This window comes from Oncorhynchus tshawytscha, linkage group LG16 (genome assembly GCF_018296145.1).
Source record: "Oncorhynchus tshawytscha isolate Ot180627B linkage group LG16, Otsh_v2.0, whole genome shotgun sequence".
Classification (NCBI taxonomy): domain Eukaryota; kingdom Metazoa; phylum Chordata; class Actinopteri; order Salmoniformes; family Salmonidae; genus Oncorhynchus; species Oncorhynchus tshawytscha.
The window spans coordinates 42,228,207-42,252,852 of NC_056444.1; the positions used below are offsets into that span (position 1 = coordinate 42,228,207).

Here is a 24,646-nt window from a genome sequence, read left to right on the forward strand (position 1 = left end):
TTTGCCACAACTTTGGAAGTATGCTTGGGGTCATTGTCCACTTGGAAGACACATTTGCGACCAAGCTTTAACTTCCTTACTAATGTGTTGAGATGTTGCTTCAATATATCCACATAATTTTCCTTCCCTCATGATGCCATCTATTTTGTGAAGTGCACCAGTCCCTCCTGCAGCAAAGCACCCCCACAACATGATGCTGCCACCCCCGTGCTTCACGGTTGGGAACGTGTTCTTCGGCTTGCAAGCTTCCCCCTTTTTCCTCCTAAAATAACAACGGTCATTATGGCCAAAACAGTTCTATTTTTGTTCTTTGTCCCCATGTGCAGTTGCAAACCATAGTCTGGCTTTTTTTACGGCGATTTTGGAGCAGTGGCTTCTTCCTTGCTGAGCGGCCTTTCAGGTTATGTCGATATGGGACTTGTTTTACCCTGGCTACAGATACTTTTGTACCCGTTTCCTCCAGCATCTTCACAAGGTTCTTTGCTGCTGTTCTGGGATTGATTTGCACTTTTTGCACCAAAGTACGTTCATCTCTAGGAGACAGAACGCGTCTCCTTCCTGAGCGGTATGACGGCTGCGTGGTCCCATGGTGTTTATACTTGGGTGCTTTTGTTTGTACAGATGAACGTGGTACCTTCAGGCGTTTGGAAATTGCTCCCAAGGATGAACCAGACTTGTGGAGGTCTACAATTTTTTTCCTGAGGTCTTGGCTGATTTCTTTTGGTTTTCCCATGATGTCAAGCAAAGAGGCAGTGAGTTTAAAGGTAGGCCTTGAAAGACAATCACAAGTGCACCTCCAATTGACAGGAATTATGTCAATTAGCCTATCAGAAGCTTCTAAAGCCATGACATAATTTTCTGGAATTTTCCAAGCTGTTTAAAGGCACAGTCAACTTAGTGTATGTAAATGTCTCCCCCACTGGAATTGTGATACAGTGAAATAATCTGTCTGTAAACAATTGTTGGAAAAATTACGTGTCATGCACAAAGTAGATGTCCTAACCGACTTGCCAAAACTATAGTTTGCAATTTGTGGGGTGGTTGAAAAATGAGCTAATGACTCCAACCTAAGTGTATGGAAACTTCCGACTTCAACTGTATATATTTTTTTCAGCAATCTGCACGCTAGCCTATAATAAAGCGAAAACAGATTTTTTTAGAAATGTTTGCAAATATATTAGTAAAAAATCATAGCTGTTCAGACTCTTCGCTATAAGACTTGAAATTGAGCTCCGGTGCATCCTGTTTCCATTGATAATCCTTGAGATGTTTTTACAACTTGGAGTCCACCTGTGGTAATTTCAATTGATTGGACATTTGGAAAGGCACACACATGTCTATGTAAGGTCCCACAGTTGACAGGGTATGTCAGAGTAAATTAGGTCCAAGGAATTGTCAGTAGAGCTCCGAGACAGGATTGTGTCGAGGAACAGATCTGTGGAAGGGTACCAAAACATTTCTGCAGCTTTGAAGGTCCCCAATAACACAGTGGCCTCCATCATTCTTCAATGGAAGAGGTTTGGAACCAACAAGACTCTTCCTAGTGCTGGCCACTCAGCCAAACTGAGCAATCAGGGGAGAAGGGCCTTGGTCAGGGAGGTGACCAAGAACACAATGGTCACTTTGACAGACCTCTAGAGTTCTTCTGTGGAGATGGGAGAACCTTCCAGAAGGACAACCATCTCTGCAGCACTCCACCAAGCAGGCCTTTATGGTAGAGTGGCCAGACTGAAGCCACTTCTCAGTAAAAGGTACATGACAGCCCACTTGGAGTTTGCCAAATGGCTCTCAGACCATGAGAAACAAGATTGTCTGGTCTGATGAAACCAACAATCAACTCTTTGGCCTGAATGCTAAGCGTCACGTCTGGCGGAAACCTACGGTGAAGCGTGGTGGTAGCATCATGCTGTGGGGATGTTTTTCAGCGGCAGGGACTAGGAGACTTGTCAGGATCGAGGGAAAGATGAACAGAGCAAAGTACAGATATCCTTGATGAAAACCTGCTCCAGAGTGCTCAGGACCTCGGACTGGGGTGAAGGTTCACCTTCCAACAGGACCATGACCCTAAGCACACAGCCAAGACAACGCAGGAGGGGCTTCGGGACAAGTCTCAATGTCCTTGAGTGGCACCCAGTCAGAGCCCGGACTTGAACACGATCGAACATCTCTGAAGAGACTTGAATATATATGTGCTGCAATGCTCCCCATCCAACCTGACAGGATCTGCAGAGAAGAATGTTGGAAACTCCCCAAATACTGGTGTGCCAAGCTTCTAGCATCATACCCAAGAAGACTTGATGCTATAATCGCTGCCAAAGGTGCTTCAACTAAGTTCTGAGTAAAGGTCTGAATACTTATGAAAATGTAATATTTACTTTTTTTTAAATAAATTAGCAAAAATGTCAGGAAGCCTGTTTTTGCTTTGTTGTTATGGGGTATTAATCCATTTTAGAATAAGGTTGTAATGTAACAAAATGTTAAGTCGAGGAGTCTGAATACTTCCTGAAGGCACTGTAAAACTGGGGGGAAAATATGGTATCTGCGTTAGGCTCTGGGGGCGAACAGTGGCTCCATTTCCCCTTTTTCAATGTTTTGGTTTTGTTGACTAAACTGAGGTGAGGAGCATCCAAACGGACCTAGCGGTTTCACCATTTTAAGATTCAATCTTTAAACCCGTCTACCTTTCTGTGTTTCCCAGGTTATGCTGCCCAAAAGCTGTCTGAGTCCAGGTGAGAAAGAAAAGGGCTAAAGCCACATCTCTTCCTTACCCCGTTAGCTCTACAGACAGAGCCACAGCACTTGCATCCATCCCACAGAGAAGAGGAGCCATGAGCAACCCCAACACACCCAGCAATGTCACCGACGCCATGGAATCAGTCATCCACAACGTAAGTCCATTCACGCTAAATTAATTTAGTCCGCCCAATTAGGTCATCCTAACTAACGTCTACCGCATAACACAAACGAATTTAAAGCAAGAGACGTGTAATCGACTCATTGACAACAGTAGGAAATGCATGTCTACGTTCCGGGATGTTATTGCTCCTGACTTTTATTCATTTTTGCTGAACTAATCTAATATATTAATCAAATTGCAGTGGTTCTCTGCCAGAAAGGCTTTCAGCTGTGATTGCCAAACACCCTTGTGTATTTTTACTTGTGACACATGTTCTCTCTCTGCTCAAGTTCTGCTTCGTCAGCCTCTCCAGTTCACTGTGTTTAGGCATGGGAGTGTAAATTTGGGATTGTGCCATTCCTCTCAGAGCAGGGTATGTACAAATCCATACCTTCACTAAGACAGATTTAAGGATTTTTTAAAATAAATGGTGACTTCTGAACTGTAACATTAAGTGTTTTTTAAACAGTTTCCCTTGGGCACCTTTTGAGAACTGCCTGATACCCTTATACTCCCGTTTCAGGCGGGATTGGGGAACCAAGAATGTTGTCGTCAGCGTGTATTTAGAAATGTGGCTGTACTAGGATCAAAATATCTTGTTGTATTTCCAGGCCTTTCTGGTGCCCAGTTTATGCTGGCCAGAATGGACACTCCAACCAACTCATTGGCATCTGTACAGTACTGTTAGAAGCCCAGTGGTAAAGCATCTAGGTGGTTCAGGCTGAGAAGCCAGATGGCCTTGGACCTAGGTCAATGGCTAAAACTACATTCCAGTTCCCTGGGGGCCTCTCAAAATAACATCATATTAAGAGGATGAGTAAGTTGCTTTTGGGCGACATTCATAAAAAAATTATTTAAGTTTTTGGGCAATCAATGAGAAACAAATATGCATCCTCTATGGTTTCTTTGTATGACTAATTGAGATTGGATACTGAGGTATAATAGCATTTCTTTAACCTTCTTTCCACAATAGACAAACATTAAATAACATCTATCGTCAAGGGTCCATTTTAGACCGTGACCAAAAAAAATATCCCCCGACCCTCTTATGCATGCATGTATGCATGCACACATACAGTAGACTCAAACGCATGCACCCCCACACACAGTGCAACAGAGGTAGATACTAGACCGTCACCAGCTGTTCTGCCACATCAGGAAATGCCTGCTTTCCCTTAGCTTGGCATTTCTTTCAGTGTTCAGACCGCTGCTTCCTATCCCATGTTACACAATCATGTGGCTGTAGCAATCCAGACAACCCCCAGGACTGGCCTACTGCCTCTTGGGAGGTGGACTCTCTAAGACATAAACCATTAGAAGGACTTATGCTTATATCTTGAATGCAGGTGTAGGATCTTCATTTGTTCACTCTTTTTTTTGTTGATGAGAATATCCTTTACTGCAGGAAATGCACATAGGCCTTGTGATTTACATGAAATTCACTGAAAACCTCCACTAACACAAGGTTATATTAACTGTATTTTCATGTAGCCTACTTTTGTCGAGCTAATAGCCTAACCACCGATCAAGTAACAATATGGACTAAACATTCAAATCCTGTTGCTGCAGGATTATTTTGCTATGACAATACTGGTCAAATTAAGATCCTACATCTGTACCTCCCTGTTTTAGAATGCATCAGTACTTCTGTAGTTGAAATACAATGGCACTACTACACGTGTCTGAGTCGAGAAGTGCAGAGGTGCAATGTAAAACATGTACATAGATAAACAAACTATTTGCACAAACCGAAAGACTGTAAGGGCTTGTAGCCGCAAGGCAACGAATCGCAACACACAATTTTGGGGTGGAGTCTTATTGAAAGTTATATGTAGGGCTGGGCGATAAATCTAATTTATTTGATTAATTCAAATGTATGTTTTTGCGTGATATTGCAGATGCCTGTATCGCAAGAATTAATGTTTTGTTATTTTTTGTTTTCATGAGTGTTTCTGTCTGCTTGTTCTGGTATAGTCTCCTCTCTTCTGTAGTGTGTGCACCTTCCCATTTACATGAGGGATCTGTATGTAATGATGAGATGCATGTCTCCGCCCTAAACCATGCAAGTCGTTGTCAACTAGTTAACTTTTCTAATGATACACATTTTATGTCTCAACTACTCAAATTGCATGCAGACACTACTAAAGCGAGAGTATCAATAAACATTGAATCTGGAAAATGAATGTTCAGTTTGTGGCGCGCTGTCATTGGGGTACCAAGTAACGCAAGCAGCATTTTAGCCAAAGACTGTTATATTAGCTGTCTAGTCTGTGTTTTATAAATGTGCAGTAAGCATAAAACACATTGATATAAAGAATTCGCAACTCATTCTCATTCTGCGAAATAAGGTAGGCCACTTAATTTCAACATCTGAACAAAGTGGACAGGCCAACATGCTTGTCAAACAGTTGGAGACAAACAGAAGGGTGTCTTCATAACAATTCAACTGTTCAACCTTGTTAGCTAGCAAATCGATCCAAGTATAAGTAATATAAGGGTTAGCTGACTTATCACTAGCACATGGTCTTGAGGTTGTTGATGAGACCTGTGTTAATGTTCTATAGCCTAATGCCTGCTACAAGAAGTTAGTCATTGTTAGTGAGGTTGCATTATGCATGGTTCTATTTACATTTGTAACAATAAAGGGCATTTTCATAGACCGACTTCAGTAATCATTTTGATAAAATAATTACATTTTTAGTGGGTCTTATCCTTGTGGAAGGCTAATATTTAGCCTAGGTATATCTTTCACCAGCCCTGAATTCATTATATTATTGCTGACTGTTTGAAATGCAGTGTATTTGACCTTTTTTAATTGTACAACAATGCTTTTTTAGATGAAACATAAAACATTTACAGTACCAGTCAAAAGTTTGGACACACCTACTCAAGGTTTTTTCTTTATTTTTTAAATGTTCTACGTTGTAGACTAATAGTGAAGACATCAAAACTATGAGATAACACATATGGCATTATATCGTAACAAAAAGAAGTGTTAAGCAAATCAAAATATATTTGAGATTCTTCAAAGTTGCCACTCTTTGCCTTGATGACAGCTTTGCACACTCTTGGCATTCCCTCAATCAGCTTCACCTGGAATGCTTTTCCAACAGTCTTGAAGGAGTTTGCACATATGCTGAGCACTTGTTGGCTACTTTTCCTTCACTATGCGGTCCGACTCATCCCAAACCGTCTCAATTGGTTGAGATTGGGTGATTGTGGGGCCAGGTCATCTGATGCAGAGCTCCATTACTCTCCTTGACAAAATAGCCCTTATACCGTCTGGAGGTGTGTTGGGTCATTGTCCTGTTGAAAAACAAATGCTAGTCCCACTAAGCCCAAACCAGATGGGATAGCGTACTGCTGCAGAATGCTGTGGTTATGCTGGTTAAGTGTGCCTTAAATTCTAAATAAATCACAGACCGTGTCACCAGCAAAGCACGCCCTCACCATAACACCACCTCCTCCATGCTTTACGGTGGGAAATACACATGCGGCATCATCCATTCGCCCACACCACGTCTGACAAAGACACGGTGGTTGGAACCAAAAATCTCCAATTTGTACTCCAGACCAAAGGACACATTTTCACCGGTCTAATGTACAGTGCTCGTGTTTCTTGACCCAAGCAGGTCTCTTCTTATTGGTGTACTTTAGTAGTGGTTTCTTTGCAGCAATTCGACCATGAAGGCCTGACGCATGCAGTCTCATCTGAACAGTTGATGTTGAGATGTGTTTGTTACTTGAACTCTGTAGTATTTATTTGGGCTGCAATTTCTGAGGCTGGTAACTTGAATGAACTTAGGAAACTCTGGGTCTTCCATTCCTGTGGCGGTCCTCATGAGAGCCAGTTTCATCATAGAGCTTGATGGTTTTTGCAACTGCACTTGAAGAAACTTTTAAAGTAATTGAATGTTCCGTATTGACTGACCAACATGTCTTAAAGTAATGATGGGCTGTCATTTCTCTTTGTTAATTTGAGCTGTTCTTTCCATAATATGGACTATTTGGTAAAAGATTATCTTCTGTATACCCCACCTACCTTATTACAACACAACTTTCAAGAAGGCACACCTGTTAATTGAAATGCATTCCAGGTGACTACCTCAAGCTGGTTGAGAGAATGCCAAGAGTGTGCTAAGCTGTCATCAAGGCAAACGGTGGCTATTTGAAGAATCTCAAGTAAAAAATATATTTGGATTTGTTTAATACCTTTTTTTTTGTTTACTACATGATTCCATTTGTTTTTTCATAGTTTTGATGTCTTCACTATTATTATACAATGTAGAAAATAGTAAAAAATTAAGAAAAACCCTTGAATGAGTAGGTGTTCTAAAACTTTTGACCAGTAGTTTGAAAAAATAGAGATGATTTTAGGCCATATCGCCCAGCTCTCGTTTTACAGTCGTGGCCAAACGTTTTGAGAATGACACACATATTAATTTTCACAAAGTCTCCTGCCTCAGTTTCTATGATGGCAATTTGCATATGCTCCAGAATGTTATGAAGATGAATTGTAATTAATTGCAAAGTCCCTCTTTGCCATGCAAATGAACTGAATCCCCCCCCCAAAAAAACATTTCCACTGCATTTCAGCCCTGCCACAAAATGACCTGCTGACATAATGTCAGTGATTATCTCGTTAACACAGGTGTGAGTGTTGATGAGGACAAGGCTGGAGATCATTCTGTCATGCTGATTGAGTTCGAATAACAGACTAGAAGCTTCAAAAGGAGGGTGGTGCTTGGAATCATTGTTCTTCCTCTGTCAAACATGGTTACCTGCAAGGAAACACATGCCGTCCATCATTGCTTTGCACAGAAAGGGCTTCACAGGCAAGGATATTGCTGCCAGTAAGATTGCACCAAAATCATCCATTTATCGGATCATCAAGAAGGAGAGCGGTTCGATTGTTGTGAAGAAGGCTTCAGGGCGCCCATAATAGTCCAGCAAGCGCCTGGACCGTCTCGAGGCACCACCAGTACAGAGCTTGCTCAGGAATGGCAGCAGGCAGGTGTATCTGCATGCACAGTGAAGTAAATACTTTTTGGGGGGATGGCCTGGTGTCAAGAAGGGCAGCAAAGAAGCCACTTCTCTCCAGGAAAAACATCAGGGACAGACTGATATTCTGCAAAAGGTACAGGGATTGGACTGCTGAGGACTGGGGTAAAGTAATTTTCTCTGAATCCCCTTTCTGATTGTTTGGGGCATCCGGAAAAAAGCTTGTCCGGAGAAGACAAGGTCAGCGCTAACATCAGTCCAGTGTCATGTCAGCAGTAAAGCATCCTGAGACCATTCATGTGTGGGGTTGCTTCTCAGCCAAGGGAGTGGGCTCACTCACAATGTTACCTAAGAACACAGCCATGAATAAAGAATGGAACCAACACATCCTCTGAGAGCAACTTCTCCCAACCATCCAGGAACAGTTTGGTGACAAACAATGCCTTTTCCAGCATGATGGAGCACCTTGACATAATGCAAAAGTGATAACTAAGTGGCTCGGGGAACAAAACATCGGTTTTTTGGGTCCATGGCCAGGAAACTACCCAGAGCGTAATCCCATAGAGAACTTGTGGCGGGTGGACAAAACAAAACCCCACAAATTCTGACAAATTCCAAGCATTGATTATGCAAGAATGGGCTGCCATCAGTCAGGATGTGGCCCAGAAGTTAATTGACAGCATGCCAGGGCGGATTGCAGAGGTCTTTATTGACAATTAACTTCATGTAATTGTCAATAAAAGCCTTTGACACTTATGAAGTGCTTGTAATTATACTTCAGTATTCCATAGTAACATCTGATATCTAAAGACACTGAAGCAGCAAACTTTGAATTAATATTTCTGTCATTCTCAAAACTTTTGGCCACGACTGTATGTACTGTGATATGGATGTGTATCTAATGGTATTATGGTAATAGATTATTATGGCCTACAGTTATCTACCCTATTTCTGGTTAGAGTGAAGCATTTACTGTTTTTGTGACATTTCACTGACATTTCATTTAACCTTGGCAAATCTGAGCTCTCCAAACCTTTAACATTCCAAAAACAAATCGCTTGTTGAGGGCTGGGATTTGAATACAGTCTGTTGGGGAATCAGATTTTGCCCAGTGCAGTTAGTTCAATCTATCTCAGGCAGACTGTTGGCAGCTATGAAGCCTCTTACACAGTGGATACACAGACGGTTGTCACTACATGCACTAGTTGCTATCCAATGTATGTGTTTACAACTTAATGGCTGCAGATGACTCATTTTCACAAAAGATAAGTCTATTTGCTATAGCTGAAGCTTTCATTGGCCATTTTCCTCACATCCTTGCCCTTCTTAGTTAATAATTCACTTTTCAAATGAGTGTACACATACTTGTATGCTAGGGGAAAGGGAGTGTGTGTCTGTGTCAGTGTACTGTGTGTTTTTAAGGGGAGTTGAGATAATCCTATTTGGAAGGGTCTGTCAATGTGAAACTGGGTGATGTCCTTTTCCTGCTGCGATGCACTGCCCATTGTCATGTGACTTGGGCAACTGACCGATATGAGACGAGGTTGAAAAAAGGTGTACGGTTATTTTTTACTTTTCGGTCGCTAAAGATTAAGTGGCGTGAAAACGCGGTTGGATTTTTGATGGAGTTTCTGTACACAGCAGCAAAGGTGAGTTATGAGTAACACAGGGTAACATACAAGACTAACCAGTTCAACACATTGTAAGAGTCACTGATCCCTTTGGGAGCGCCCCCCTCCATTTGTGTGGATATGAAGACTACTCATTTCCTGTTCCATGTCTACATACCTGGTGCAGTATATTGGTTTTAAAGGCTAAACAATTTGAACCTGCAGTACCCTATAGATTTTGTTTACGTAATACCTTCAGGCAAAAATATAGTATATAGGCCTACACCTAACTTGATGTTTTTCCAGTCACAGTGAACACAATAGAATATAATTTACCTTCCTATTCCTATTTGCCTCACAATTTTTGGTGTATATTTAGCCCAATATGTGCTTCAGCAGTTTTGTTGCACTGTCCACTTCCAAGGCATCTGTGATGGTCTTGTTACAGCCCTTTGACAGGCCATTGTGCGTACATGAACCGAAGACTATTTAATTCTCATTGTAATCTTAATGCATTTGTGATACAGTGCCTTTGGAAAGTATTCATACCCCTTGACTTATTCCACATTTAATTGATCAAATTTTGTTTTTTTCAACCATCTACACACAATACCCGATAATGACAGTGAAAGCATGTTTTTAGACATGTTTTCAAATGTATTGAAAATAAAATATAGAAATATCAAATTTACATAAGTATTCACCCCCGGAGTCAACTTTGTAGGAGCCGCTTTGGAGGTAATTACATCTTTGTGACATCTTGGGTATGTCTATTAGCTTTTTGCATCTGGATTTGGGAATTTTCTCCCATTTTTATTTTTTTCTTGGAGATTTTCTCAAGCTCTTAAATTAGATTGGGAGCGGCATTCCAGGTGACTACCTCATGAAGCTGGTTGAGAGAATGCCAAGTGTGCACAGATGTCATCAAAGCAAAGGGTGGCTACTTTGAAGAATCTCATATAAAATATACAGTGGGGCAAAAAAGTATTTGGTCAGCCACCAATTGTGCAAGTTCTCCCACTTAAAAAGATGAGAAGCCTGAACTTTTCATCATAGGTACACTTCAACTATGACAGACAAAATGAGAAAAAAAATCCAGAAAATCACATTGTAGGATTTTTTTATGAATTTACTTGCAAGTTATGGTGGAAAATAAGTATTTGGTCAATAACAAAAGTTTATCTCAATACTTTGTTATATACCCTTTGTTGGCAATGACAGAGGTCAAACGTTTTCTGTAAATCTTCACAAGGTTTTCACACACTGTTGCTGATATTTTGGCCCATTCCTCCATGCAGATCTCCTCTAGAGCAGAGATGTTTTGGGGCTGTTGCTGGGCAACACAGACTTTCAACTCCCTCCAAAGATTTTCTATGGGGTTGAGATCTGGAGACTGGCTAGCCCACTCCAGGACCTTGAACTGCTTCTTACGAAGCCACTCCTTCATTGCCCGGGCGGTGTGTTTGGGATCATTGTCATGCTGAAAGACCCAGCCACGTTTCATCTTAAATGCCCTTGCTGATGGAAGGAGGTTTTCACTCAAAATCTCACGATACATGGCCCCATTCATTCTTTCTTTTCCATGGATCTGTCGTCCTGGTCCCTTTGCAGAAAAACAGCCCCAAAGCATGATGTTTCCACCCCCATGCTTCACAGTAGGTATGGTGTTCTTTGGATGCAACTCAGCATTCTTTGTCCTCCAAACACGAAGAGTTGAGTTTTTACCAAAAAGTTATATTTTGGTTTCAACTGACCATATGACATTCTTCTGGATCATCCAAATGCTCTCTAGCAAACTTCAGACGGGCCTGGACATGTACTGGCTTAAGCAGGGGGACACGTCTGGCACTGCAGGATTTGAGTCCCTGGCGGCGTAGTGTGTTACTGATGGTAGGCTTTGTTACTTTGGTCCCGGCTCTCTGCAGGTCATTCACTAGGTCCCCCCGTGTGGTTCTGGGATTTTTGCTCACCGTTCTTGTGATCATTTTGACCCCACGGGGTGAGATCTTGCGTGGAGCCCCAGATCGAGGGAGATTATCAGTGGTCTTGTATGTCTTCCATTTCCTAATAATTGCTCCCACAGTTGATTTCTTCAAACCAAGCTGCTTACCTATTGCAGATTCAGTCTTCCCAGCCTGTTGCAGGTCTACAATTTTGTTTCTGGTGTCCTTTGACAGCTCTTTGGTCTTGGCCATAGTGGAGTTTGGAGTGTGACTGTTTGAGGTTGTGGACAGGTGTCTTTTATACTGATAACAAGTTCAAACAGGTAACGAGTGGAGGACAGAGGAGGACAGAGGAGTTACAGGTCTGTGAGAGCCAGAAATCTTGCCTGTTTGTAGGTGACCAAATACTTATTTTCCACCATAATTTGCAAATAAATTCATAAAAAATCCTACAATGTGATTTTCTGGATTATTTTTTTCTCATTTTGTCTGTCATAGTTGAAGTGTACCTATGATAAATTACAGGCCTCATCTTTTTAAGTGGGAGAACTTGCACAATTGGTGGCTGACTAAATACTTTTTTGCCCCACTGTATATACTGAAAAAGCTTGTGCGAGCTTTTATTTATATATATATAATCCTTGCTCAAACCAATCCGAACTCAACTCTCCATGTCCAGCCCACCTCAGCCAGTCATGGCTAGCGGGAAGTTTGCTGTATCTGTCTGTGGCTAAACCAACTAGTCTTGTAATTTAACAATTGTATTCCGTATTTACAGATGCCATACAAGTTTGTTATTAAGCCACATGAAAGTTCACATGTTCCAGAGGCATTTCTGCCAAAAAGTAGTGACCCGTGACCAACGCCCAGTTTCCTGAAACGGGTCACAAATGTGGAATAAGTTAAGGGGTATGAATTATTTCTGAAGGCACTGTAACTGATAGCTACCCTTCGGCTGCCAGCGGATCGGAAACCATTAACTCTGTGTGAACAATGTTGGACAGCTAGAAGTGGCATGTGAATCGTCCCCAAATTGCACCCTCTTCCCTATATAGTGCACTACTATGTAGGGAATAGGGTGCTATTTGGGATACAGACATGGTGTAAGAGGATTGATGCCACCATCATGTGGTGAGTCACACTTTCCCAGAAGTGACCGCGGAGAGGCTCCAAATTTCAAGAAAGGTGTCTGGCATGACATCATCAGCCTCGTTTTTGTCCCTCATCAAAGGATTAGAATTAAGAGTCCCCGCACCCCAATCCCCTTCCTCCTCTTCATGTCAATATATGACTCATCCAATGTCACTCACAGCCTTATCTCTCTCTTATGGCTATAATCAGCAAGCTCATGCAAGGGATATCACAATATTACGTCATCACTATCACATTATACGTGTGGGAAGGGAAGCTTCAGCATTGGTGGGCTATACCTCAATAACATGTGATGTATGTAGGGTAACCTCAGTATTGTCCTTGTTGTCTGTAGTTAAGCTTATTTGTTAGACTTGTCCAATAGTGTTCGTAGGACAGTTGGGTTTAATCAGTCACTTCAAAGTCCAACAGGTGAAGGAAAAGCAACTGTGGAATTCATGTTGGCCTGTTTACCTGGTCATACCACTGAGAAGAGTGGTCATATACAGTTGAAGTCAGAGGTTTACATACAATTAAGTTGGAGTCATTAAAACTTGTTTTTCAACGACTCCACAAATTTCTTGTTAACAAACCATAGTTTGGGCAAGTCTGTTAGGACATTTACTTTGTGCATGACACAAGTAATTTTTCCAACAATTGTTTACAGACGGATTATTTAATGAGTCTGATTCATCCTTGGGAGCGATTTCCAAACGCCTGAAGGTACCACATTCCGTACAAACAATTGTACGCAAGTATAAACACCATGGGACCAGGCAGCCGTCATACAGCTCAGGAAGGAGATGTGTACTGTCTCCTAGAGATGAACGTACTTTGGTGCGAAAATTGCAAATCAATCCCAGAACAACAACAAAGGACCTTGTAAATATGCTGGAGGAAACCGGTACAAAAGCATCCATATCCACAGTAAAACGAGTCCTATATCGACCTGAAAGGCCGCTCAGCAAGGAAGAAGCCACTGCTCCAAAACCGCCATAAAAAGCCAGACTAGAGTTTGCAACTGCACATGGGGACAGAGATTGTACTTTTTGGAGAAATGTCCTCTGGTCTGATGAAACAAAAATAGTTTGGCCATAATGACCATTGTTATGTTTGGAGGAAAAAGGGAGAGGCTTGCAAGCCGAAGAACACCATCCCAACCGTGAAGCACGGGGGTGGCAGTATCATGTTGTGTGGGTACTTTACTGCAGGAGGGAGTGGTTCACTTCACAAAATAGATGGCATCATGAGGAAGCAAATTGATGTGGATATATTGAAGCAACATCTCAAGACATTAGTAAGGAAGTTAAAGCTTGGTTGCAAATGAGATCTTTCAAATGGAAAATGACCCCAAGCATATTTCCAAAGTTGTGGCAAAATAGCTTAAGGACAAAGTCCAGTTATTGGAGTGGGCATCACAAAGCCTTGACCTCAATCCTATAAAATATTTGTGGGCACAACTGAAAAAGCTTGTACGAGCAAGGAGGCCTACAAACCTGACTCAGTTACCGCAACTTTGTCTGGAGGAATGTGCCAAAATTCACCCAACTTATTGTGGGAAGCTTGTGGAAGGCTACCCAAAATGTTTGACCCAAGTTTAACAATTTAAAGGCAATGCTATCCCCAGGAATTTGGGGGATTTGGGAATTTGGGGAATGTTTGACCCAAGTTTAACAATTTAAAGGCAATGCTATCAAATACTAATTGATTGTATGTAAACTTCTGACCCCCTAGGAATGTGATGAAAGAAATAAAAGCTGAAATAAATCATTCTCTCTACTATTATTCTGACATTTCACATTCTTAGGATCACCACATTATTTTAACTGACCTAAAACGGGTCATTTTTACTAGGATTAAATGTCAGGAATTGTGAAACTGAATTTAAATGTATTTGGCTAAGGTGTATGTAAACTTCCGACTTCAACTGTATATTTACACTCAAGGCATTACTCTTCCATAGCTTCCCTAGATATCCTTGTCAGGCCTGTTGCTACAGGAATGAAATTACTCAATACTCAACAGGCCTGAGTGTTGCTGGCTGTGTGGGATTTGAGCCACCTCTCGGCTCCTATAATCCTCTCTGTAGCCTATGTGTAGGTGGCCAGCTGAGTACTGATTTAGCCTACACCCTTTGCATGGAACAAACCTGTGTACATTTAAGACTGTAGATGGTATATTGCATTACTGAGATTAATATTTCAGCTTGCCTAAACTATTTGTATTATTTTGGTTTACTGCAGTGGTTCCCAACCTGTGGCATTATGCTGCACACCAAACATGTCCCTATGAATTTATTTAGTGTTAATGACCTCCTTTTCTGATACATACTGCATAGCATCCATTTTCCATGACAAATGTTTTCATAGACGAAATGGGGTTTATTTCAGTTACTTACTCATGGTGATTTAATTGGTGTGTACCCCCTTAAGAGTGTCCCGCAAATCTGCGTTAGACATATATATTTTTTTCTCTGGTAAAATTGATCTTTACTTTTTGAATGATTGATTTTCACATTTTTGTGGCATGTGCACAAGCACCTTCAAATACCTTTCTTGCAAGATCCCAACAATGCAGTTATCGATGTATGCAATGCAATATCGATTTATCACTATAAATAAGATAATCTAGAACAAAACCCACGAGAAATAAAAGTGAGAAGCTACAGTCTGTATATACAGGGTCAGTTTCAATACCATTTTTCCAATGTGCAGGGATCCTGGAGTGATAGCTACCTCTATGTATAGGGGTGCGGTCGCTAGGCATCAGGATATATGATAAACAGAGTAGCAGCTGTGTGTGTGTGTGTGTGTGTGTGTGTGTGTGTGGAGTCAGTATAAGTGTGTGTTGGAGTGACAGTGTGCGTGAGTTTGGACATTCCTGTAAGTGTGCATACAAAGAGCAAAAATAACATACAAGGGTCAACTCAGATAGTCCGTGTAGCCATTGTGTTAGCTATTTAGCAGTCTTATGGCTTGGGGATAGAAGCTGTTAATGAGCCAGTCGGTGTCAGACTTTGTGTAAGACTTGCAGTGCGGAAGCAGAGCGAACAGTCTGGCTTGGGTGGCTGACAGGGCTGAAAAGGGTTGACATTTTCCATGCGAAGTTAACCCCAGGAATTTGGGGAATTTTGCTTAAATTCATCAAAAATGTTAGCTTATAACAGTGAACGTTTTATGTGGGTTACACATAAGGCAATTCTAGGTCGTGTGGCATATTTTGGTTAAACTATCCCCAATTTAATGGAATTGCAACCCTCTGCATGCACAGTGCATTCTTCCATCACGTGCAGTATACTCTTCCATCACATGTACAGCTGATTCTCAAGATCTTGCACACGAGTGAGATGCTATTGAGCCCACACTACTACACTGTCTGAGCCAAGGTCTACATGCTTTCTGGTAAGTTTTGATTACAATACTGGGTGGGGTGAATATATTTTATACAACATTATTTTTTGTTAACTAATAAATAGTAGCCTACAGCAAAGTGTGTTTAAATCCTTTCTAACTTGTTAATTTCTGCTAGTTAGTTTTTGCTACCATGTGGGTTTTAGCTTGCCTGACCCTGCTAACTGAGGAGTGTTAATTCACCTGTTTCCATACATGTTTCATTTTAACTGCTTAACTATTTATCTGTACATGGAATTGTATTTTTTTATTTTTTATTGTTTTCTTTTTTTAAACATTCTAATCTTTACAGGAAAATGCTACAGGCACTATCGGATGTTTCGAGACATTTCACTGCAGCTAATGTAGAAGTTAAAGCTGTGTACATTTGCAAATACTGTAAGGAATGCAACAAAGATGCAGAATCATCTGGGCAAGTGCATAATGTTCCCTCAGCGCTCACAACAAGCAACTTCTGACAAAAGTCCCTCTACTTCTATTCAAGGTGAAAATGAGACACCTTATCGATAGCACCTCATGGTCCTCCTGGATTCGGCAGTTGTTTTGACTCAATGGAGGAACGCAGTCAGAGAAATGCTGTGGAATGTCTTGCTCGAGCTGTGTATGCAACTGGTTAACCTCTGATGCTCACAGGCAATGTGTATTGGAAGAGATTTCTGGATGTTCTTTGCCTAGCATACACCCCTCCAACCAGACATGCTTTATCTACTCATTTGCTGGATGCAGAGATCAACAGAGTTCAAGTGAAAGTCAAGCAAATTATAGAGAAAGCAGACTGTATTGCAATCATCTCTGATGGGTGGTCGAATGTTCGTGGGCAAGGAATAATTAACTACATCTCCACCCCTCAACCAGTATTCTACAAGAGCACAGACACAAGGGACAACAGACACACAGGTCTCTACATTGCAGATGCGCTGAAGGCAGTTATCAATGACCTTGGACCACATAAGGTTTTTGCACTGGTGACAGACAATGCTGCGAACATGAATGCTGCTTGGTCTAAAGTGGAGGAGTCCTACCCTCACATCACACCCATTGGCTGTGCTGCTCATGCATTGAATCTACTCCTCAAGGGCATCATGGCACTGAAAACAATGGATACACTCTACAAGAGGCCGAAGGAAAGGGTTAGCTATGTGAAGGGTCATCAAGTTATAGTAGCAAAGTGAGAAGAATAAGAGCATCATATTGAAGCTGCCCAGCCACACCCGTTGGGGTGATGTTGTCATCATGTTTGACAGTCTCCTGGAGGGGAAGGGGTCTCCAAGAAATGGCCATATCACAGTCTGCTGATATGGAGAGCCCCATCAAGAGGATCCTCCTGGATGATGTATTTTGAGAGAGAGTGGTAAGCCGCCTAAAACTCCTGAAACCTATAGCAGTAGCCATTGCACGGATTGAGGGAGACAATGGCATCCTGTCTGATGATCAGAAGAAATCCGTGCTGCCCTTCCCACTTCACTGTTGCTCCAAGCAGAGGAAACTGTAGTGAAGACTTCTGCCGGAAGCCCATACACACCGCAGCGAACATGATGGACCCCAAGTATGCTGGCAAGAGCATCCTGTCTGGTGCAGAGATCAGCAGGGTCTATGGTGTAAATCACTACCGTGTCTCGCCACCTTGGCCTGGATGAGGGCAAGGTTCTTGGCAGTCTGGCGAAGTACACTTCCAAGCAAGGCTTTTGGATGGAGATGCAATGTTGCAGGTGTTTCAACATATCTCATCAGCCACCTCGTGGAAGGGACTTTGTGTATCTGAGAGGCAACAAGGGAAAGAGCCTATCATCCTCCAAATCCCACAAACATCAGCCGCCTCAGAGCGCAACTGGTCCTTGTTTGGGAACACACACGCAACAGGCTGACCAATACGAGGGTTGAAAATTTGGTGGCCATCCAGGCAAATTTTATGCTTTTTGAGCCTGACAACGAGCCATCCTCAGCAAAGTTGGAAAGTGACAGTGAAGATGAGGCCACAGTCTGATGTTCAAGAGGTGGACATTGAGGAGGTCCAGGGAGAAGACATGGAAGCCTGAGAGGAAGACAACCAAAGCTTTAGGTTTACAGATGTATGTTGAAAACTTTTTGGGGGAGATTCGATGGATCATTGGTGATCATTCAATATTCCCTTTTGTTGTACAGTGAAATCATCCCATGTGAAGAGTCAACTCATTTAAAGTTCAATTCGTAACCAAATTGTTTTTAAAAATGTCTATTGGAAGGATTTAATCAATGGCAATTATGTTCTTATACAATTATGTCTATGATAAGGTAAAAGGTTTATGTTTCTGTCTCCATATGATATGGTAAATATATCCAATGCAAAAAACATCTACATTTAAATGGTATTAATATTAATTCCCATATATTTCTGTTAATTCCCATATATTCCTGTTAATTCCCACGGAAGGTTTCCACCTGAATATTCCCCAAAATGTGCAACCCTAGTGGCTGGAGTGATTTTTCTGGGCTTTCCTTTCACACCTTCTTATTATAGAGGTCCTGGATGGCAGGGCGCTAGGCCCCAGGGAAGTACTGGGCTGTCCGCACCACCCCCTGTAGCGCCATGCGATTGAGGGCTGTGCTGTTGCCATACCAAGCAGTGATGCAGCAAGTCAATGGTGCAGATGTATAACATTTTGAGGACTTTAAGGGCCCATGCCCGGTTTTCTGCAAGGCCCGGTTTTCTGCAATGTAAAGGTATAACCACATAATTAGATATTAGAACACTTCCTCTATATCTTTTACATTTTCCACCATGGCAGATTTGATTTCTCTTCGTGTGTGTGTGGGGGGGTTCAATGTTTTATTTTTATGACAACCTAGGCAGGTTGTGGGCAGGCTACCCCAAACCTCCAGTACAGCCATAATAACGCTATAAGAACCACAGGCCTGTGAGTGTACATGGTATCTACAGTATCACCAACCTCTATTTGTTCCTTACTTGTGGAGGTCACTCTTACGATCGTAGGATTGTCACGATACCAGTATCGCGATACTACAATATCTGATTAAACATGGCAAAAAGGAAAACACAAAGCAGACTAAACTTTTTGATCTTTAAAAAAAACAACTAATGTTTCTCAAATATTGTGTGCTATAGCTTGGAAAAGAAACGTGTGATTCTGGATGACAACATAACGCTGCTTGTTTCCAACATTAGGACTGTTTTCCTCAGGAAAACTGTTTTCCTCCTATCTGAGCACTCAGTACCTTCAAATTCGATGACTCATGAGATGCAGTCCTTGCTTAGTGCAGATGCACATGCCAATGCACTTTAATTTGACGCTTTTAAGTCTTCCAATGTCACAGAGCCATTGTGTAGTGTTGTCCTCTAACAATCCATGTGGTCCGAACATGTCCAATGTTTAACCCCAAAACATTAGCACTGAGTAATGAGTTATTAGTTGTACCACAACTCCTACAGGAAGCCACCAGTTCAGGACATTCAGGTGTTTTATCTGATCTATTTGTGGACAAATGTAGTTGCTTCATGTAAATATGTGACTGTAAATCATGTGGGGGAAAAACATTGCTTATTCAATTGCCTATGTGGCACATGTTCAATGCATGCCCTCTCCTTCTACAGTACTAGGCTGAGAGGAGGTTTGTGTAAAAAAAAGTTCAAACATTTCACTCCTATGTACATGGTTTCCTTGCTTCTCTGTAATTGTCTTTCTCTTGCGGTTGGAGTCTGTTTTATTTACAATGTTCTAGATGTTCACATACTGTCGTGCCCTAGCAACTCCCGCCCACTCCAATGCCTCTCTGACAGAGATATAGGCTCTAAAGCACATTGGTCAATATTTAAACACACAGTACATCACCAAAAGTATGTGGACACCCATTCAAATGAGTGGATTAGGCTATTTCAGCCACACCTGTTGCTGACCGGTGTGTAGATTTGAGCATGCAGCCATGCAATCGCCATAGACAAACATAGGCAGTCGAAGGCCTTACTGAAGAGCTCAGTGACTTTAACGTGGCACCGTCGTAGGACGCCACCTTTACAACAAGTCAGTTTGTCAAATTTCTGCTCTGCTAGTGTTGCCCTGGTCAACTATAAGTGCTGTTACTGTGAAGTGGAAACGTCTAGGAGCAACAACGTCTCAGCCATGAAGTGGTAGGCCATACAAGCTCACAGAACGGGACCGCAGAGTGCTGAAGCACGTAGAGCGTAATAATGTTCTGTCCTCGGTTGTGAAACTCGCTACTGAGTCCCAAACTGCCTCTGGAAGCAACGTCAGCACAATAACTTTTCGGGAGTTTCATGAAATGGTTTTCCATGGCCGAGCAGCCACACACAATTCTAAAATAACCATGCACAATGCCAAGCGTCGGCTGGTGTAAAGCTCGCCGCCATTGGACTCTGGAGCAGTGGAAGCATTTCCTCTGGAGTGATGAATCAGCTTTACCATCGAAGTCAGACGGACAAATCTGGGTTTGGCAGATGCCAGGAGAACGCCCCAATGCATAGTGCCAACTGTAAAGTTTGGTGGAGGAGGAATAATGGTCTGGGACATTTTTCTTGGTTTGGGCTAGGACCCTTATTTCCAGTGAAGGAAACTTAATGCTACAACATACAATGATGTTCTAGACGATTCTGTTTCCCACTTTGTGGCAACTGTTTTAGCACGACAATGCCCCGTGCACAAATCAAGGTCCATTTAGAAATGGTTTGTCGATCGGTTTGGAAGAACTTGACTGGCCTGCGCAGAGGAAGCAAGTACCCGCAGCAATGTTCCAACATCTAGTGGAAAGACTTCCCAGAAGAGTGGAGGCTGTTATAGCAGCAAAGCGGGGACCAACTCTGTATTAATGCCCATGATTTTGGAATGAGATGTTCGATGAGCAGGTGTCCACATACTTTTGGTCATATAGTGTATACCTAAGTTAAAATGAGGGATATGGTGAGGTATTGTTTGAGTGCCATTCAAACACTGCTTGCCCTTTAAGTGCATTTGGTTTGTCCTCAGAGAATGAACGCAGAATCTTGTTTATTCTACTATGCCACAATCATAGGAGATAGGTTAGTGCCAGGCTGGGAGATATGGGTACGTACGATTAGGGCATCACGCGGCCAAGGTGGGCATGGGTGAGACGGCTCTCTGCTCATACATGTGTTTTATGGAGGTGTTGAGATTCAGAGCGCAACAGTGTTGCCATAGACAAGGGCATTGCCACTTGTCTGCGAAACACCACTCCTGACTCTAATCATACCTCAAGTCTTCCTATTGCACCATGAGTGAGGTAAGTCCCTCAAATAACTGATGACAGAGAGAATTTTGTTTTAGTTTTTCTATTGCTGGGTTTTTTTTTTTTTTTTTTGCTGTCATAGTAGTTTTTTTGTTACGATTTTATTTATTTCGGTTTGCCTTGGCTGGGCTCACCTTTCCTCAGTGTTGCAGTGGTTTAGCCCGTCCGTCCAGGGTTTGTTGATGCACAGGTTTTTGGTTGTGGAAAATAGTTTCACCCTTCTGGCAATCCCTCACACATCCTCTACAGCTTTAGAGATTGACTGTGAAGTGATGTGAGAGTGTACAGCAATGGGTGAAATCTGTCTTCACTTCTCCTGGAGTTCCTAGTGTGTGGGGGATCTGTTTTTCAGGTGAACTTGCTTGTTAAAAATATCACTGAATGATGGGCCTCCCGGGTGCATCGCAGTGCCACCAGAGACTCTGGGTTCGAGCCCTGGCTCTGTCACGGCCGGCCGCGACCGGGAGGTCCATGGGGCGACGCACAATTGGCCTAGCGTCGTCCGGGTTAGGGAGGGTTTGGCCGGTAGGGATATCCTTGTCTCATCGCGCACTAGCGACTCCTGTGGCGGGCCGGGTGCAGTGCACTCTGACCAGGTCGCTAGGTGTACGGTGTTTCCTCCGACACATTGGTGCGGCTGGCTTCTGGGTTGGATGCGCGCTGTGTTAAGAAGCAGTGTGGCTTGGTTGGGTTGTGTTTCGGAGGATGCATGATTGTCGACCTTCTTCTCTCCCGAGCCCGTACGGGAGTTGTAGCGATGAGACAAGACCGTAACTACTAACAATTGGATACCATGACATTGGGGAGAAAAAGGGGGTAAAATATAACTGAATGAGGATGCTTTATTTTAACATGTGGATGAGATCAGCAGCACTTTGTTTATTCTTGGATGAACTACCCAACAACTGGCATTCAGGTATTGAATGCATTCGATAGGACTACAGACTGGAAAAAACTGCAAGATTTTAGATTTGTATCTTACAGGTCCAAAAACTGGAGACTGACAGAAAACAGCTCTCAAACTGGCACTTGAACTCCATTAAAGAACAATAGGACTCTGGTGATCTGTGTTAGACAGAGGTGACTAAGGTAAGGGTGAGGCCCATGCAGCCTACCTGAGCAATTTCTTGTGGAACGGTCTGAATGGACCTTCTGACAGTTGAGGAGTGTTACCTTGGGTCAACATTGAATATTTGTGAAGGGGCCCCTCACACTCTATCACAGACACTGTCAGAGATTTGTCAAAGAGTCTGTTTTTTTACACCCATTTGTGGTATGTGTGCATTTAATACTGTAGGTAGTTCACACAGTAACTCCATAGTATAGTAGCCAGTGCTGTGAAAAAGTAGCCAGTGCTGTAAATTGAATTTCTTTCATTCCTATATTTAACACATGCAGCAGCCCCATTGCTGACCATTTTTTAATGAAAGGTAGAAAATGGCCATTATCACTCCATGGAGTGATATTTTTCTAAGTGTCTTTTGGTCTAGGATGGATGTGTAGGCAAAACCCCATTTTCCAGACTCCAGTCATATAGCCCGACAGGGAGCATGAGGATGAGGAGCAAGAGGTGGAATTTATTCTGTCCCCCTCGAGTGCCGGAGAGAATTTGATCTACCGATGACGTGTTAAATGGCCTGAGAAAGGGTTTGAAGGGGCGTCAAATGAGGCATAGGGCCGCGACTGTTTGTCCAGTGTCACAGGAGGGAGCGTACTCCGCTCTGTCAGGAGCTGCATGATCTCTACTGTAGCCACGGCAACATCTGCTTTGCCTTAAAGCTGGAGAGAGGAGAGGATCCCCCTCTTTTGTCGGGATTGAGTTCACCTGCTCCACTGCATCCCGTCCTTATCACAATCCCCCCCAGCAGATGAGGTCTGCAGCATGATCTAGCACCCTGCTGCTGGGAAAAAGAGATCACTTACAGTACCTCAGGGTTTCCCAGCCTTCTCCTCGGAGACTACCAGATGTTTTACATATCTGTTGTTGCCCAGAACTGGCACACATTATTCAATTAGTCAAGGGCTTGATTATTAGTTAACTAATCGAAACCGGTGTGTCAGTGCAGGGCTACAACAAATGTGTGAAACATCTGGTGGTCTCATAGGAGAAGGCTGGGAAGTACTGACGTAACTCCCCGGGTTGTCCATCCCCAACCTGTCCAAGTCATTGGACAGAGCTTGTAGGGTAATCACTATGTTGAGTTTAAAGCTACTGTACTGTTTGGAACCCAAGAAGACCACAATCATGTCTTTTTTGTGGATTTTAACAAATTTAGAATGACTAGAACTCCCTCTAGTGTCAGTTAGGTGTGAGGTTACATGGATTTGACATAAGCATGAATGGTGTCAGCAAACAACCTCATATAGCAAACCTGAATAACATGGTAGGCTAAAATGGATAATTCTCCTGTCCATAAAAAAACCTTTGCACTTCATGTTGATCTGAAAGAATTTGATATGTATTAGCAATTTAGTAGTAGCTTTAACTTAACGGGGTAGACTAGATGGAATTTTTGCCATGCTGGTTACCTCTATCCAAACCTTCCAGATTTACACAAGTGGCTAGGTGTTGTTTCTGAATGGGACCTATAATATCATGGCTCTTTCTCAATTAAATGTTTTCCTTGATTCCTCCTTGATTCCTCTCATTTGTCTCTTTTCACCTTTTCAAAATCCATTGGAGAAGATGGGAGGAACCTTTGACCTTCTCCAATTGAAAAGAGACTAGGAGATGGGATGCGAGAAATCACAGAAATCGAATCGAGATGGAGCCAGTAACTTATTCCCTATGTCTCCCATGACTAATCTGACCCTCTCCTCCCTTTCTTCCTCTCTTAGCCGGAGGCGCCGCCAGCCTCAACCCAGCAAGGGGCGCAGCAGGCGGATGAGGAGGATGAGGGGGACCTGAACAAAGCCCTGGGAGTCCAGAGATTTCAGCAGATCATCAGCCCTGCCCCCAGGATCCCTGACGAGCAGCACCGCACCTACAGCGAGGAGGACTTTGAGTGTAAACACGCACACACTTGTACACACAGGACATTCACACACTTAGGTGGTTCATATACACTTTATATACAAAAGTACATGGACACCTCTTCAAATTAGTGGATTGCGCTATTTCAGCCTCACTCGTTGCTGACAGGTGTATAAAATTGAGCATACAGCCATGCAATCTCCATAGACAAACATTGGCAGTAAAAATGGCCTTAATGAAGAGCTCCGTGTCTTTCAACGTGGCACCGTCATAGGATACCATCTTTCCATCAAGTCAAATTTCTGCCCTGCTAGTGTTGCCCTGGTCAACTATAAGTGCTGTTATTGTTAAGTGCAAACATCTAGGAGCAACAACAGCTCAGCCGCGAAGTGGTAAGCTACACAAGCTCACAGAACGGGACCACC

General features: G+C 42.6%; 1 protein-coding gene across 5 annotated transcripts in view; it reads left to right on the plus strand.

The window, feature by feature from the left end:
* The window catches only part of LOC112215689 (anion exchange protein 2), a 106,028-nt gene that overhangs the window by 52,711 nt on the left and 28,671 nt on the right, over positions 1-24,646 (plus strand). For 3 of the 5 annotated variants that reach the window (XM_024374946.2, XM_042299171.1, XM_024374949.2), the window contains 2 exons: positions 2,699-2,888; positions 24,086-24,254. In XM_024374946.2, the coding sequence (XP_024230714.1) occupies positions 2,829-2,888; positions 24,086-24,254 (229 nt within the window). In that variant the 5' untranslated portion in view covers positions 2,699-2,828. Of the gene's footprint in view, positions 1-2,698; positions 2,889-9,305; positions 9,547-21,157; positions 21,242-24,085; positions 24,255-24,646 lie in introns of those variants that run through there. The other 2 variants (XM_024374947.2, XM_024374948.2) reach the window with 2 other exon arrangements.